This window comes from Oncorhynchus gorbuscha, linkage group LG06, assembly GCF_021184085.1.
Source record: "Oncorhynchus gorbuscha isolate QuinsamMale2020 ecotype Even-year linkage group LG06, OgorEven_v1.0, whole genome shotgun sequence".
In the NCBI taxonomy this organism is placed as follows: domain Eukaryota; kingdom Metazoa; phylum Chordata; class Actinopteri; order Salmoniformes; family Salmonidae; genus Oncorhynchus; species Oncorhynchus gorbuscha.
This window is the reverse complement of record NC_060178.1, coordinates 65,321,797-65,339,227: the sequence shown is the minus strand read 5'-3', so window position 1 is coordinate 65,339,227 and position 17,431 is coordinate 65,321,797. Positions and strand designations below refer to the sequence as shown.

Genomic DNA, 17,431 nt, shown 5'->3' with positions numbered 1-17,431 from the left:
AATAGCTACAAAATATGTAGGTCCTGCCCCACCCGTAGGGACAGCCAGTTGAATGACCATCCAGAGGAATGACCAACCAGAGATTAACATTGCTACCTGTGTCTTTTTTATTTATTTGTGTGTACTGTTAATTGTCACTATTCATTGAGTATTATCATTTTTGTGTTATTATCTACAGAATCTGTGCCATCATTAGGCCGTCATTGTAAATAAGAGAAAGAGAGAGTGCTCTGGCACACACACCTGGGATTGTTATGCTGTGCTGTCATGGACAACGTTTTCACCCATTGGATGTGGCAGTGGATCGACCAATCATAAGGAGTGTGCTTAGAACAGTATACGTTCTGAAAGCCAACTCAACTCATCTTTCCATTGTCTGAATGCCAGGTCTAAGGTCTAAGGGATTCAATCTGATCACAGGTTATAGGCATTGTGGCTTTTAAAGGTAATATTCCTGTGTTCACAGAGATCCTATTCACGGTAAATGCTGCATATGTAGGTCAATCGGAAATTGCTTTTAAAGCTGGAATACTTAACGGTGAAACTGCCACGTCTGCTTGGGATATTACAAGCCACAAAGAAGCTACTGCAAACAACACTCGCTCCTCCCCTCCAATTAGGCAACAAAACCGAAACAATAACAAAGGGGCCGGTGCGAACAGTGGCAATGTTTCCCCTAATGCTGATTCCATCTTTAAAAGCAGCGATGCTCAAAACCCGCATTCAGATTGAATCCGGGCCTGTATTTTTATCTTCACGAAGGTATCTTTGTTTGGGTTTCCCAATGTCAGCACCCAGTTTGCAAGTATTATCTATGTGAATACTAGGTAATGACTAGCTAAATCTTGTGTTTGTTAATGTTTGTGTTTAACAGAGTGAGAGATAAAGAGAGAGAGAGATGTTCTGTGTGCGTGTGCATGTTTGTGTGTTTATGATAAAGTCACAGTCAGCCCGAGGAAAGCAGATGCATGCAAAGTTTGGTCTGTGACGGAGAGCTATGGGAGCACAATTTTTAGGTATTTACTGTGTGTGTGTGTGTGTGTGAACAGTGTGTGTGTGTGTGTGTGTGTGTGTGTGTGTGTGTGTGTGTGTGTGTGTGTGTGTGTGTGTGTGTGTGTGTGTGTGTCTGCATGCCTGTGTTGTGTGTGAGCGAGACACATAGTGGTCCATCACACCCAAACCACAGCTATTCAGTTCATCAGAGACACACACACACACAATGAAAATGTCTATGCTGCATCAGTGCGTGAAAGGAATCTCAATTTCCTGCATACTTTCAGAACCTATCCTTCAGTGAATCATCATCCATTCCGCTCTCTCCTCTCATCATCCAATGACACAGGCAGAGCAATTTCAAATAAAATGTTACTTTATTTTCCGTCCGCCAAATACAACAGGTGTAGACCTTAGCCCTTTGAACCAACAATGCAGTTCAGAAATAGAGTTAAGAAAATATTTACTAAATAAAGTAAAAAATAAAAAGTAATACAATAAAATAACAATAACCAGGCTATATACAGGGGTACCTGTACTGAGTTCATGTGCGCGCGTAAAGGTAGGGGTAAAGTGACTATGCATAGATAATAAACAGTGAGAACCAGCAGTGTAAAAACAAAGGGGGTTTCCAATGTAAATAGCCCGGGGGCGATTTGATTAATTGTTCAGCAGTCTCATGGCTTGGGGGTAGAAGCTGTTAAGGAACCTTTTGGACCTAGACTTGGCTCCGGTACCGCTTGCCGTGCGGTATCAAGGAGAACAGTCTGTGACTTGGGTGACTGGAATAACATTCAGACGTCCAGGAAATGTGATACTTTTTCCTTTATCCATACCAAAAATAAATGTTTTAAATAATTGTATAAAAGCATGTTGTGTTGTGTGTGTGTGTGTGTGTGTGTTGTGTGTGTGTGTGTGTGTGTGTGTGTGTGTGTGTGTGTGTGTGTGTGTGTGTGTGTGTGTGTGTGTGTGTGTGTGTGTGTGTGTGTGTGTGTGTGTGTGTGTGTGTGTGTGTGTGTGTCTATTATTGTAGAGTAATAGTGGAAGACATCAGGTGACAACCTGGAATGCATGGTTGAGAGAATCCCAAGAGTGTGCAAAAGATGTCATCAAGTCAAAGAGTGGCTACTTTGAAGTATCTGAAATATAAAATATATTTTGGTTTGTTTAACACTTTTTTGGTTACTACACGATTCCATATGTGTTATTTCATAGTTTTGATGTCTTCACTTTTATTCTACAATGTAGAAAATAGTACAAATAAAGAAAAACCCTTGAATGAGTAGGTGTATCCAAACTTTTCACTGGTACTGTACATACAAACACAAACACTGCTCCCAGGCACCACTTTGCCTTATTCCGGTCCAGCAGAGCCGCTGAACAACTAGTGACAGTCAACCCTTATTTGGAATGGAAAATAAAATTATAACCTCCCATTGTTACAGCTGGTGGAAGGAAATCACATATGAAAAAAAGCACAATGTCCGAACTTGATATGCTCCCCAGGCCCCACAGTGATTTACTTGTGAGACACTATTATTTTGAGACTGTACAGACTTAGTATATTCAAAGGCAGAATGTTGTTGTTGTGTCTTTAAACGAAAAACTACAGATGGTCGCTATGTGAAACGTCTTGTTGTATTTACATCCTGTGAAGATATGCAGAGTCTAGTTCCAAAATGCTAGATCCACACATTTTTTCACATTTGTGTTTTGTCATCAGAAATGAATACTTTGGGTACCTTTATGTGTGTGTAAAATATTAGTTACAACAGATCATACAACAGATTTTAGATGTGCATTAGAACTGATTTTGTTGCAAATGCTACATTGTTCAGCCGGAATGGAATGTTCGAATCCTGTATATTTAACATAAATTCAACACATCAAGAATCTAGTCTCATGCTATAGTGTGTGGTTAGTTAAGCCTCATCCCAAATGGCACCCTATTCCCTGTAGTGCACTACTTTTGACCAGAGCCCAGATCTCACATTATTGTATTGCTACATTTTTCTTTATATATTGATGTAATTATAATTATATATTGATGTAATTATAATTATATATTGATGTAATTATTTATAACATTTGACTGTGTAAAAGCATCCAGTGCTACTTTTTTTCTCTGATAGTGAACAGATATACTGTATCTCTTTAGGCAAAGAATGTAATTGGTCATCTCTCATTTACTCAAGTGTTTCCTATATTTTGGCAGTTTTCTGTACATGGCAACGGAAATGATGAGGGAAAGAATTCTGCCATTTTCCTGATTTCCCCCAAAATTATATTATCACTGACCTATCTGTGACCTCAACAGGTTGCTCTAGGGATTTACCCCCTGTGCTGGACTGAGCTCCATGTCTGTCTGTCTGTCTGTCTGTCTGTCTGTCTGTCTGTCTGTCTGTCTGTCTGTCTGTCTGTCTGTCTGTCTGTCTGTCTGTCTGTCTGTCTGTCTGTCTGTCTGTCTGTCTGTCTGTGTCTGTCTGTCTGTCTGTCTGTCTGTCTGTCTGTCTGTCTGTCTGTCTGTCTGTCTGTCTGTCTGTCTGTCTGTCTGTCTGTCTGTCTGTCTGTCTGTCTGTCTGTCTGTCTGTCTGTCTCATGTTTGTCTTTGTGCTTGCATGTGTGTGTGAATGCTTGTATTTATTTGTGTGGTTGTATACATGCTTGTAAGAGCTTGTGAGATCTCAGTGTCTGTTTAAGATCAGTTAACCTAGGAATCTAGTTTCACAACATTTCCAAACTAACCGATTAGTGCTGGAAAGATCAGCAAAGTATTTAGGGATTGTACTCATTCCTAGACGTTTTCTCTCTAAACACAAATGGCCTGATTCAGACTTAAATGCTGACCACACTGCTCGCGTCAAATGTGCATGTGCACGAGCATTTACAAAATAAATGTACACATTGTTATGCACGTGAGTGAGGACCCAAAAGCGGTTTAACAAATACAGAGTCCTTTAATGTCAAAACACAGGAAAGACATAGATAACACAGAGGAAGAGAAGGTAACCTAATATGACCAGCAGAGGGAGACGGAGTGAAGAGAAAGAACAGGAACAAGACATAATATGACAATACTGACAGTACCCCCCACTCACCGGCGCCTCCTGGCGCACTCGAGAGGAAACCTGGCGGCAACGGAGGAAATCATCGATCAGCGAACGGTCCAGCACGTCCCGAGAGGGAACCCAACTCCTTTCCTCAGGACCGTACCCCTCCCAATCCACTAGGTACTGATGACCACGGCCCCGGGGACGCATGTCCAAATCTTACGGACCCTGTAGATAGGTGCACCCTCGACAGGATGGGGGGAAGACGAGCGGGGGCGCGAAGGACGGGCTTAACACAGGAGACATGGAAGATCGGGTGGACGCAACGAAGATATCACGGAAGAAAAGTCGCACTGTGACAGGATTAATGATCTGAGAAATACGGAGCGGACCAATGAACTGCGGGGTTGCGAGATGCGGATGGCGAGCAGTTCGCGGTTTCCCACATCATAGTTACGTTCCCGACGGCGACAGGCGATGAAAAATACGCGCAACCTTGTCGTCAGAGAGGGAGCGCTGAGAAAGAATGGCTCCCACGCCCACCTCTGACACGTCAACCTCGACAACGAACTGTCTAGAGACGTCAGGTGTAACAAGGATAGGTGCAGATGTAAAACGATTCTTGAGAAGATCAAAAGCTCCCTGGGCGGAAACGGAAATTAAAGCACGTTCTTGACAGAAGTGTCTATGGCATCAGTGCGTCCATCTACCTGAATGTGACTTCCACAGAAATTCGAAAGCGCTGCAGCTCGACACGTGACAGGAACGGGCCAATCAATGACAGCTTGGACCTTAGCGGGATCCATCTTAATGCAAACCAAGGAATGTGACTTTCTCAGCCTTCACATAAAGACAATTCTCTAAAGGCGCTGGAGGATACGTCGAACGTGCTGAACATGAATCTGGAGTGACGGTGAAAAAATAAGGATATCGTCAAGGTAAACGAAAACAAAGATGTTCAGCATGTCTCTCAGATCATTTACTAATGCCTGAAAGACAGCTGGAGCGTTAGGGCCGAAAGGAAGAACCCGGTATTCAAAGTGCCCTAACGGAGTGTTAAACGCAGTTTTCCACTCGTCCCCCTCCTGATGCGCACAAGATGGTAAAGCGTTACGAAGGTCCAACTTAGTCCTCCCTGCAGGATCTCGAAGGCTGAAGACATAAGAGGGAGCGGATAACGATTCTTAACTCTTATGTCACTCAACCCACGATAATCTACGCAGGGCGCAGGGACCCGTCCATCTTAACAAAAAAACCCCGCTCCGGCGGGAGAGGGAGGACTACGGTACCGGCGTCGAGAGCTACAGACAAATGGTTCCCGGAAGAAGATCAATACTACAATCATACGACCGGTGCGGAGGAAAGAGAGGTGGCCCTGGACAGACTGAACACCGGAAATTAGGAAAGAGTTCGGGTCCGACAGAGAGTATAGTCTACCCCGACAAGAGTGGTTCCCCTGGAAGAAGATCAGGATACTACAATCATACTAGACCAATTAATAGGTGCAAACTAGGAGGGATGGCCCTGGACAGACTGAAATGTTTCCTATCCGGCAGAAACTCGTTTCAGGCTCCTCCTGTGAAGAGAGACAGAGGAAACAATAGCTCCCTAAACATTCTCACATGACAAGAGTCGTTCCAGGAGTAATTAATAGATATGACAAACTAGCCAGGGATGGCCCAAAACAACAGGTGTAAATGGACCGAAAAATTTCTTGAAAGAAAGTTTCGCTATGATTAGCCAGAAACAGTGAGGGCTTAACTGGACATAAAAATGACCAGCTGAATCCTGGGAATAGAGACTACCATAACCAGGTCTGAGAGAATGTCATGCAGCATTCATAAAACAGCCCTCCGCCCCAGAGTCTATCAGGGCACTGCAGGAGTGATGGACCGACAAGGTAGTTGAAGAAAAGAGTATTTACTCACCAGTAGCCCTCCGCTTAATGAGCTCTGGCTTTTCTGGACATGGAAGTGACAAAATGACCAGCGGAACCGCAATAGAGAATGTTTCCCCTAATGCTGATTCCATCTTTAAAAGCAGCGATGCTCAAAACCCGCATTCAGATTGAATCCGGGCCTGTATTTTTATCTTCACGATTGTATCTTTGTTTGGGTTTCCCAATGTCAGCACCCAGTTTGCAAGTATTATCTATGTGAATACTAGGTAATGACTAGCTAAATCAGACCTGTTAGTAAATGGCTCACCTACTCTCCCACTGCTGTCCTTGTGTTTTTTAATGTTTGTGTTTAACAGAGTGAGAGATAAAGAGAGAGAGAGAGATGTTCTGTGTGCGTGTGCATGTTTGTGTGTTTATGAAGCGTCATTCAGAAATGATAAGTCACAGTCAGCCCGAGGAAAGCAGATGCATGCAAAGTTTGGTCTGTGACGGAGAGCTATGGGAGCACAATTTTTAGGTATTTACTGTGTGTGTGTGTGTGTGTGTGTGTGTGTGTGTGTGTGTGTGTGTGTGTGTGTGTGTGTGTGTGTGTGTGTGTGTGTGTGTGTGTGTGTGTGTGTGTGTGTGTGTGTGTCTGCATGCCTGTGTGTGTTGGGGGAATGATGTGTGTGAGAGCGAGACACATAGTGGTCCATCACACCCAAACCACAGCTATTCAGTTCATCAGAGACACACACACACACAGTGAATTTATTAAAATGGGAAATTATGTTCCATTATATGTCTATGCTGCATCAGTGCGTGAAAGGAATCTCAATTTCCTGCATACTTGGCGGATGTTTGTATGTGGGGGTTTGGCATACCTCAAACCTATCCTTCAGTGTCTCTCTCCTCTCATCATCCATTCCGCGCTCTCCTCTCATCATCCAATGACACAGGCAGAGCAATTTCAAATAAAATGTTACTTTATTTGTCACGTCCGCCAAATACAACAGGTGTAGACCTTAGCCCTTAACCAACAATGCAGTTCAAGAAATAGAGTTAAGAAAATATTTACTAAATAAAGTAAAAAATAAAAAGTAATACAATAAAATAACAATAACCAGGCTATATACAGGGGGTACCTGTACTGAGTTCATGTGCGCGCGTACAGGTTAGTCGAGGTAATGTGTACATGTAGGTAGGGGTAAAGTGACTATGCATAGATAATAAACAGTGAGAACCAGCAGTGTAAAAACAAAGGGGGTTTCCAATGTAAATAGCCCGGGGGGCGATTTGATTAATTGTTCAGCAGTCTCATGGCTTGGGGGTAGAAGCTGTTAAGGAACCTTTTGGACCTAGACTTGGCGCTCCGGTACCGCTTGCCGTGCGGTATCAAGGAGAACAGTCTGTGACTTGGGTGACTGGAATAACATTCAGACGTCCAGGAAATGTGATACTTTTCCCTTTATCCATACCAAAAATAAATGTTTTAAATAATTGTATAAAAGCATGTTGTGTGTGTGTGTGTGTGTGTGTGTGTGTGTGTGTGTGTGTGTGTGTGTGTGTGTGTGTGTGTGTGTGTGTGTGTGTGTGTGTGTGTGTGTGTGTGTGTGTGTGTGTGTGTGTGTGTGTGTGTGTGTGTGTGTGTGTGTGTGTGTGTCTATTATTGTAGAGTAATAGTGAAGACATCAGGTGACAACCTGGAATGCATGGTTGAGAGAATCCCAAGAGTGTGCAAAGATGTCATCAAGTCAAAGAGTGGCTACTTTGAAGTATCTGAAATATAAAATATATTTTGGTTTGTTTAACACTTTTTTGGTTACTACACGATTCCATATGTGTTATTTCATAGTTTTGATGTCTTCACTTTTATTCTACAATGTAGAAAATAGTACAAATAAAGAAAAACCCTTGAATGAGTAGGTGTATCCAAACTTTTCACTGGTACTGTACATACAAACACAAACACTGCTCCCAGGCACCACTTTGCCTTATTCCGGTCCAGCAGAGCCGCTGAACAACTAGTGACAGTCAACCCTTATTTGGAATGGAAAATAAAATTATAACCTCCCATTGTTACAGCTGGTGGAAGGAAATCACATATGAAAAAAAGCACAATGTCCGAACTTGATATGCTCCCCAGGCCCCACAGTGATTTACTTGTGAGACACTATTATTTTGAGACTGTACAGACTTAGTATATTCAAAGGCAGAATGTTGTTGTTGTGTCTTTAAACGAAAAACTACAGATGGTCGCTATGTGAAACGTCTTGTTGTATTTACATCCTGTGAGAAGATATGCAGAGTCTAGTTCCAAAATGCTAGATCCACACATTTTTCACATTTGTGTTTTGTCATCAGAAATGAATACTTATGGGTACCTTTATGTGTGTGTAAAATATTACTGTCATTAGACAGTTACAACAGATCATACAACAGATTTTAGATGTGCATTAGAACTGATTTTGTTGCAAAATGCTACATTGTTCAGCCGGAATGGAATGTTCGAATCCTGTATATTTAACATAAATTCAACACATCAAGAATCTAGTCTCATGCTATAGTGTGTGGTTAGTTAAGCCTCATCCCAAATGGCACCCTATTCCCTGTAGTGCACTACTTTTGACCAGAGCCCAGATCTCACATTATTGTATTGCTACATTTTTCTTTATATATTGATGTAATTATAATTATATATTGATGTAATTATAATTATATATTGATGTAATTATTTATAACATTTGACTGTGTAAAAGCATCCAGTGCTACTTTTTTTCTCTGATAGTGAACGAGATATACTGTATCTCTTTAGGCAAAGAATGTAATTGGTCATCTCTCATTTACTCAAGTGTTTCCTATATTTTGGCAGTTTTCTGTACATGGCAACGGAAATGATGAGGGAAAGAATTCTGCCATTTTCCTGATTTCCCCCCCAAAAATTATATTATCACTGACCTATCTGTGACCTCAACAGGTTGCTCTAGGGATTTACCCCCCTGTGCTGGACTAGAGCTCCATGCAGCATAAGGTCTGTCTGTCTGTCTGTCTGTCTGTCTGTCTGTCTGTCTGTCTGTCTGTCTGTCTGTCTGTCTGTCTGTCTGTCTGTCTGTCTGTCTGTCTGTCTGTCTGTCTGTCTGTCTGTCTGTCTGTCTGTCTGTCTGTCTGTCTGTCTGTCTGTCTGTCTGTCTGTCTGTCTGTCTGTCTGTCTGTCTGTCTCATGTTTGTCTTTGTGCTTGCATGTGTCGTGTGTGAATGCTTGTATTTATTTGTGTGTGTGTGGTTGTATACATGCTTGTAAGAGCTTGTGAGATCTCAGTGTCTGTTTAAGATCAGTTAACCTAGGAATCTAGTTTCACAACATTTCCAAACTAACCGATTAGTGCTGGAAAGATCAGCAAAGTATTTAGGGATTGTACTCATTCCTAGACGTTTTCTCTCTAAACACAAATGGCCTGATTCAGACTTAAATGCTGACCACACTGCTCGCGTCAAATGTGCATGTGCACGAGCATTGCAAAATAAATGTACACATTGTTATGCACGTGAGTGAGGACCCAAAAGCGGTTTAACAAATACAGAGTCCTTTAATGTCAAAACACAGGGAAGACATAGATAACACAGAGGAAGAGAAGGTAACCTAATATGACCAGCAGAGGGAGACGGAGTGAAGAGAAAGAACAGGAACAAGACATAATATGACAATACATGACAGTACCCCCCCACTCACCGAGCGCCTCCTGGCGCACTCGAGGAGGAAACCTGGCGGCAACGGAGGAAATCATCGATCAGCGAACGGTCCAGCACGTCCCGAGAGGGAACCCAACTCCTTTCCTCAGGACCGTACCCCTCCCAATCCACTAGGTACTGATGACCACGGCCCCGAGGACGCATGTCCAAAATCTTACGGACCCTGTAGATAGGTGCACCCTCGACAAGGATGGGGGGGAAGACGAGCGGGGGCGCGAAGGACGGGCTTAACACAGGAGACATGGAAGATCGGGTGGACGCGACGAAGATATCACGGAAGAAGAAGTCGCACTGTGACAGGATTAATGATCTGAGAAATACGGAGCGGACCAATGAACTGCGGGGTCAACTTGCGAGATGCGGATGGCGAGCAGTTCGCGGTTTCCCACATCATAGTTACGTTCCGACGGCGACAGGCGATGAGAAAAATACGCGCAAGGGTGGACCTTGTCGTCAGAGAGGGAGCGCTGAGAAAGAATGGCTCCCACGCCCACCTCTGACACGTCAACCTCGACAACGAACTGTCTAGAGACGTCAGGTGTAACAAGGATAGGTGCGGATGTAAAACGATTCTTGAGAAGATCAAAAGCTCCCTGGGCGGAAACGGACCACTTAAAGCACGTCTTGACAGAAGTAAGGGCTGTGAGAGGAGCTGCCACCTGACCAAAATTACGGATGAAACGACGACAGAAATTCGCGAAGCCGAGAAAGCGCTGCAGCTCGACACGTGACTTAGGAACGGGCCAATCAATGACAGCTTGGACCTTAGCGGGATCCATCTTAATGCCTTCAGCGGAAATAACAGAACCAAGGAATGTGACGGAAGAGGCATGAAAAGTGCACTTCTCAGCCTTCACATAAAGACAATTCTCTAAAGGCGCTGGAGGATACGTCGAACGTGCTGAACATGAATCTGGAGTGACGGTGAAAAAATAAGGATATCGTCAAGGTAAACGAAAACAAAGATGTTCAGCATGTCTCTCAGGACGTCATTTACTAATGCCTGAAAGACAGCTGGAGCGTTAGCGAGGCCGAAAGGAAGAACCCGGTATTCAAAGTGCCCTAACGGAGTGTTAAACGCAGTTTTCCACTCGTCCCCCTCCCTGATGCGCACAAGATGGTAAGCGTTACGAAGGTCCAACTTAGTGAAAAACCTGGCTCCCTGCAGGATCTCGAAGGCTGAAGACATAAGAGGGAGCGGATAACGATTCTTAACTCTTATGTCACTCAACCCACGATAATCTACGCAGGGGCGCAGGGACCCGTCCTTTTTTCTTAACAAAAAAAAACCCCGCTCCGGCGGGAGAGGAGGAGGGGACTACGGTACCGGCGTCGAGAGCTACAGACAAATAATCTTCGAGAGCCTTACGTTCGGGAGCCGACAGAGAGTATAGTCTACCCCGGGGGGGGGAGTGGTTCCCGGAAGAAGATCAATACTACAATCATACGACCGGTGCGGAGGAAGAGAGGTGGCCCTGGACAGACTGAACACCGTGCGCAGATCGTGATATTCCTCCGGCAAACCCCGTCAAATCACCAGGCTCCTCCTGTGAAGAAGAGACAGAGGAAACAGGAGAGATAGCAGACATTAACCATTTCACATGACAAGAGACGTTCCAGGATAGGATAGAATTACTAGACCAATTAATAGAAGGATTATGACAAACTAGCCAGGGATGGCCCAAAACAACAGGTGTAAAAGGTGAACGAAAAATTTAAAAAGAAATTGTTTCGCTATGATTACCAGAAACAGTGAGGGTTAAAGGTAGCGTTTCACGCTGAATCCTGGGGAGAGAACTACCATCCAAAGCGAACAAGGCCGTGGGCTCCCTTAACTGTCTGAGAGGAATGTCATGTTCCCGAGCCCAGGTCTCGTCCATAAAACAGCCCTCCGCCCCAGAGTCTATCAGGGCACTGCAGGAAGCTGACGAACCGGTCCAGCGTAGATGGACCGACAAGGTAGTGCAGGATCTTGAAGGAGAGACCAGAGTAGTAGCGCTCACCAGTAGCCCTCCGCTTATTGATGAGCTCTGGCTTTTACTGGACATGAAGTGACAAAATGACCAGCGGAACCGCAATAGAGACAGAGGCGGTTGGTGATTCTCCGTTCCCTCTCCTTAGTCGAGATGCGGATACCCCCCAGCTGCATAGGCTCAGCACCCGAGCCGGCGGAGGAAGATAGTAGTGATGCGGAGAGGGGGGCAACGAGCTCGGCGACGAAGATCAACCCGTCGCTCTATGCGAATAGCAAGTTCAATCAAGGAATCCACGCTGGAAGGAACCTCCCGGGAGAGAATCTCATCCTTTACCTCTGCACGGAGACCCTCCAGAAAACGAGCGAGCAAAGCTGGCTCGTTCCAGTCACTGGAGGCGGCAAGAGTGTGAAACTCAATAGAGTAATCTGTTATGGATCGATTACCTTGACATAGGGAAGACAGGACCCTGGAAGCTTCCTCCCCAAAAACAGAACGATCAAAAACCTGTATCATCTCCTCCTTAAAGTCCTGATACTGGTTAGTACACTCAGCCCTCGCCTCCCAGATTGCCGTGCCCCACTCACGAGCCCGTCCAGTAAGGAGAGATATGACGTAGGCGATACGAGCTGTGCTCCTGGAGTAAGTGTTGGGCTGGAGAGAAAACACAATATCACACTGGGTGAGGAACGAGCGGCATTCAGTGGGCTCCCCAGAGTAACACGGCGGGTTATTGATTCTGGGCTCCGGAGATTCGGAAGCCCTGGAAGTGGCCGGTGGATTGAGGCGGAGATGGTGAATCTGTTTTGTGAGGTCGGAGACTTGGGCGGCCAGGGTCTCAACGGCATGTCGAGCAGCAGACAATTCCTGCTCGTGTCTGCCTAGCATCGCTCCCTGGATCTCGACGGCTGAGTGGAGAGGATCCGAAGTCGCTGGGTCCATACTTGGTCAGATTCTTCTGTTATGCACGTACGTGAGGACCCAAAAGCGGTTTAACAAATACAGAGTCCTTTAATGTCAAAACACAGGGAAGACATAGATCCTCTTCAGATGTATATAATGGCAAAATAGACAACCCGCAGAGAGGGCGACAAATGAATCATAAAGTCCTTCTGATATTTTCAGAAGAGTCCCCTTCTTAGCAGCAGAGGAGAATAGCTGGGTTAGCAGCGACAGACTGCTGGTCTCTCTGGGTAAGCGTGGGTCGTAGAGGACAGAGGTACCTGATCACACGTAGCATCAGATGAACAGGCAGATTCCGACAGGACGGGACAAGGGTGAAGCAAACGAAACGATAGTTTGGTTCTGGCATGAGAAACTCAAACGAGAATCTGACAAAGACAGAAGCAGGAACAGAGAGAGAAATAGAGACCTAATCAGAGGGAAAAAGGGAACCGGTGGGAAAAGGGTGAACGAGGTAGTTAGAGAAGATGAGGAACAGCTGGGGGAAGGAGAGAAAGAGAAGGTAACCTAATATGACCAGCAGAGGGATACGGAGTGAAGAGAAAGAACAGGAACAAGACATAATATGACAATACATGACACACATACAGCAAGCGTACGCGTAAAATAGAACTTGGTTGGTGCAAGTCTCTCAAATCTCCTCATTGGTTTTTAGGAGCATATACCCACGTGGGTGATTGAAAGATGAACTGAGGACCACAGTCTGCCACACTACGGGAGTCTTGACATAGCTGGAGCAGCCTCTCTCACGGACAACGACGAATCAAACACCTTCTATACTTCTGCCACAAACTCCTCCAGACTGAGGCAGACGGCAGACTGTTGCTCCCACACCACCATAGCCCAGTTGAGTGCCCTCCCAGACATCAGCATTATGAGATACGCTATCTTTGAGTGGTCAGAGGGGAAAGAAGAAAACTGCAGCTCGAAGATGAGGGAGCACTGGGAGAGAAAGGCCCGGCAGTTTCCAGAATCTCCAGCATAGTGCTCCGGAGGAGGTAAGCGGGGTTCTTGGGAGACTGCCAGGGTAAAGAGCCCCTCCATAAGGCAATGCAGTAACTCCTTGTGTCTTCCAATGGTGGCACCTTGCTGGGAGACAGCATTGTGGAGCTGGTCTGAGTCTGCCGGGTCAGTCATGGCCAGTTAGTACTATCACGACTCAGGATTTGATCCAGATGCAGACACAGGAGGCGGATAGTACAGTTCTCAGATGATTTATTGTAAACACAGGGGCAGGCAAAGGGCAGGTTGAGGACAGGCAGGGGATCATGATCAGGTCAGAGTCATGCAGTTACAGGACGACAGGCAGGGTAAAGGTCAGGGCAGGCAGACTTTGTAATTAGGTCAGAGTCATGCAGGTACATGACGGCAGGCAGGCTCAGGGTCAGGGCAGGCAGAAGGGGGGTGGAGACATGCACAAAGACAGGTGAAACAGATCAGAGTGTGACAATGTTCCTAGCTCCAAGAGTGCAGTAATACCTAACAATACAAAACCATACACTCAAATCTAAAAAAAAAAATTAAAGAAAGGTATTTAGAAATAATAGAACGATCAATGTCAGAGTCCAGAATATAAATACACTACCGGTCAAAAGTATTTTCTTTATTTTTACTATTTTCTACATTGTAGAATAATAGTGAAGACATCAAAACTATGAAATAACACATATGGAATCATGTAGTAACCAAAAAAGTGGTGTAAAAGGCTTTCTTGTGGAGAAGGAGAGTCGGACCAAAATGCAGCGTGATGATGATTCATGATATTTTAATGAAGGAAAAAACTATACATGAAGAAACTACAAAATAATTAAATGCGAAAACCGAAACATCTGGTGCAAACACAAAGACAGGAACAATCACCCACAAAACACTCAAAGAATATGGCTGCCTAAATATGGTTCCCAATCAGAGACAACGATAATCACCTGACTCTGATTGAGAACCGCCTCAGGCAGCCATAGACTCTGCTAGACACCCCACAAAAACCCCATGACAAAACGCACCACAATAACCTGTCACACCCTGGCCTGACCAAATAAATGAAGACAAACATACATTACTTCGACCAGGGCGTGACAAGTGGTAAACAATAAAAATATATTTTATATTTGAGATTCTTCAAATAGCCACTCTTTGCCTTGATGACAGCTTTGCACACTCTTGACCTTCTCTCAACCAGCTTCACCTGGACTGCTTTTCCAACAGTCTTCAAGAAGTTCCCACATATGCTGAGCACTGCTTTTTCTTCACTCTGCGGTCCGAACTCATCCCAAACCATCTCAGTTTGGTTGAGGTCGGGGTATTGTGGTGTCCAGGTCATCTGATGCAGCACTCCATCACTCTCTTTCTTGGTAAAATAGCCCTTACACAGCCTGTCCTGTTGAAAAACAATTGATAGTCACACTAAGCCCAAATCAGATGGGATGGCGTATCGATACAGAATGCTATGGTAGCCATGCTGGTTAAGTGTGCCTTGAATTCTCAATAAATCATAGACAGTGTCACAAGCAAAGGATCCCCACACCATCACACCTCCTCCTCCATGCTTTACGGTGGGAAATATACATGCAGAGATCATCCGTTTTTCCACACCGCGTCTCACAAATCTTCAATTTGGACTCCAGACTAAAGGATACATTTCCACCGGTCTAATGTCCATTGCTAATGATTTTTGGCCCAAGTTAGTCTCTTCTTATTATTGGTGTACTTTAGTAGTGGTTTCTTTGCAGCAATTCGACCATAAATGCCTGATTCACGCAGTCTCCTCTGAACAGTTGATGTTGAGATGTGTCTGTTACTTGAACATCGTGAAGCATTTATTTGGGCTGAAATATCTGATGCTGGAAACTCTAATGAACTTATCCTCTGCAGCAGAGGTAAATCCGGGTCTTCCTTTCCTGTGGAGGTCCTCATGAGAGCCAGTTTCATCATAGCGCTTGATGGTTTTTGAGACTGCGCTTGAAGAAACGTTCAAAGTTCTTGAAATTGACTGACCTCCATGTCGTAAAGTAATGATGCACTGTCGTTTCTCTTTGCTTATTTGAGCTGTTCTTTCCATAATATGGACTTGGTCTTCTACCAAATAGGGCTTTCTTCTGTATACCACCCCCACCTTGTCACAACATAACTGATTGGCTCAAACTTCCGCCGAAGTCGGTCCCTCTCCTTGTTCAGGCGGTTTTCGGCGGTCGACGTCACCGACCTTCTAGCCATCACTGATCCATTTTTAATTTTCCATTGGTTTTGCCTTGTCTTCCTTCAAACCTGGTTCCAATCCCATCAATTACATGTTGTGTATTTAACCCTCTGTTTCCCCTCAGGTCCTTGTCGGAGATTGTTTGATTGTATGTGATGTGAAAGTTATGTGTTGGTTTTCCGATGGGTTCTGTACCCACTTCTGTTATTTTGTATATTTTGGTTTTTGGAGTTTTGTCAGCACTTATTAAACAACTACGTTTATACCAAGTTCGTTCTCCTGCGCCTGACTTCCCTGCCACCAACACGCACCCGTTACACAAATTAACTTTTAACAAGGCACACCTGTTAATTGAAATACATTCCAGGTGACTACCTTATAAAGCTGGTTGAGAGAATGCCAAGAGTATGCAAAGTTGTCATCAAGGCAAAGGGTGGCTACTTTGAAGAATCTCACATATAAAGTATATTTTGATTTGTTTACCACTTTTTTGGTTACTACATGATTACAGATGTGTTATTTCATAGTTTTTATGTCTTCACTGTTATTCTACAATGTAAAAAATGTAAAAACGTTGAATGGGTAGCTGTGTCCACATTTTTGACTGGTAAATTCATTTGAATTGAATTTCAACATTGTGGAATAATTGTGTGTGTGTGGGGGCGGGGGGGTGGTAGAGAAGGCAAAAATATGCAAACAAAATAGAAATTAAGATGACACTGAAAATAACCCACGGATTACATAAATTACCCAATGTGCTAGGTTTATGTCAGAACCTAACACACTGGGTTAGCGCAGCAATATAGTCTAATTTACCCAGCAGTTGGGTCAAGCGCTCAACCCAAGGTGCTGGGTTGGAAGCTCGCTGGTTTGAATTAAACCAATAAGTATTTGTTTTCAGTATGCTAATTTAGTTTTGTTTTCTGATTATTTCAGTGCATGCATTCAATCAGCTTTTGGACTTCCGCAGGGCCGCCATATCAAAAGTTTACTCAGAAAGGCAATAGTTCTGAACTGGGTTTAAAATCAGTGTTTGTTGTTTTAATTATTAACATTTTGTTAACTATCTTTTAAACTTCCATTGGTTAACACTTGGCTCATGTAAATAATTCTGTAGTTGACTCTTTAAACATCCTACGGTCAACATCCCCATAGTGTTCACATTTCTCTCATGTAAATGTTGTAGCTACATAAAAACATGTAATAAACTATTTATTTGGGAAATATCCAGTCTTTTCTATTTTCTTCATTAGCATACTGATTATTTCAAGTTGTATTGAATTCATTTTCCATCTGTTAAAGACATTGAATACATGGTGTTTAGTATATTTAGTACATTTAGTATGTTTAGTTTTTTATCTCTGTGATATAAGTCAATTTAAAGTTATGTTATTTGGTTTATGTAGATACATATCAATGTGGTTTAACACACAGTGACCAAAAACCTGATTTAATTTGCATATTCATGCACACGTTTCCCAGAATTGTTTGCCAGAAGTTCACAAGTTGCTGCAAATTGTCCGCAACAGTTTTCCACAAAATTAATTTGCATGTGAAAATATGAGCTTGCTGCAAAGGTTTGGTTTAACTGTTTGCCAGTAGCCTGTTTTTTCTGGTAAGGGAAGAA

The 17,431-nt window shown here is 43.8% G+C and overlaps 1 protein-coding gene across 1 annotated transcript; it reads right to left on the bottom strand.

The window, feature by feature from the left end:
• Window positions 1-13,382: 13,382 nt before the first annotated feature.
• Window positions 13,383-13,745, bottom strand: LOC124038726 (protein LDOC1-like). The gene has a single exon (XM_046354806.1). It carries the CDS (start codon window positions 13,743-13,745, stop codon window positions 13,383-13,385), a length of 363 nt encoding a protein of 120 aa, XP_046210762.1.
• Between the last annotated feature and the right edge of the window lie 3,686 nt (window positions 13,746-17,431).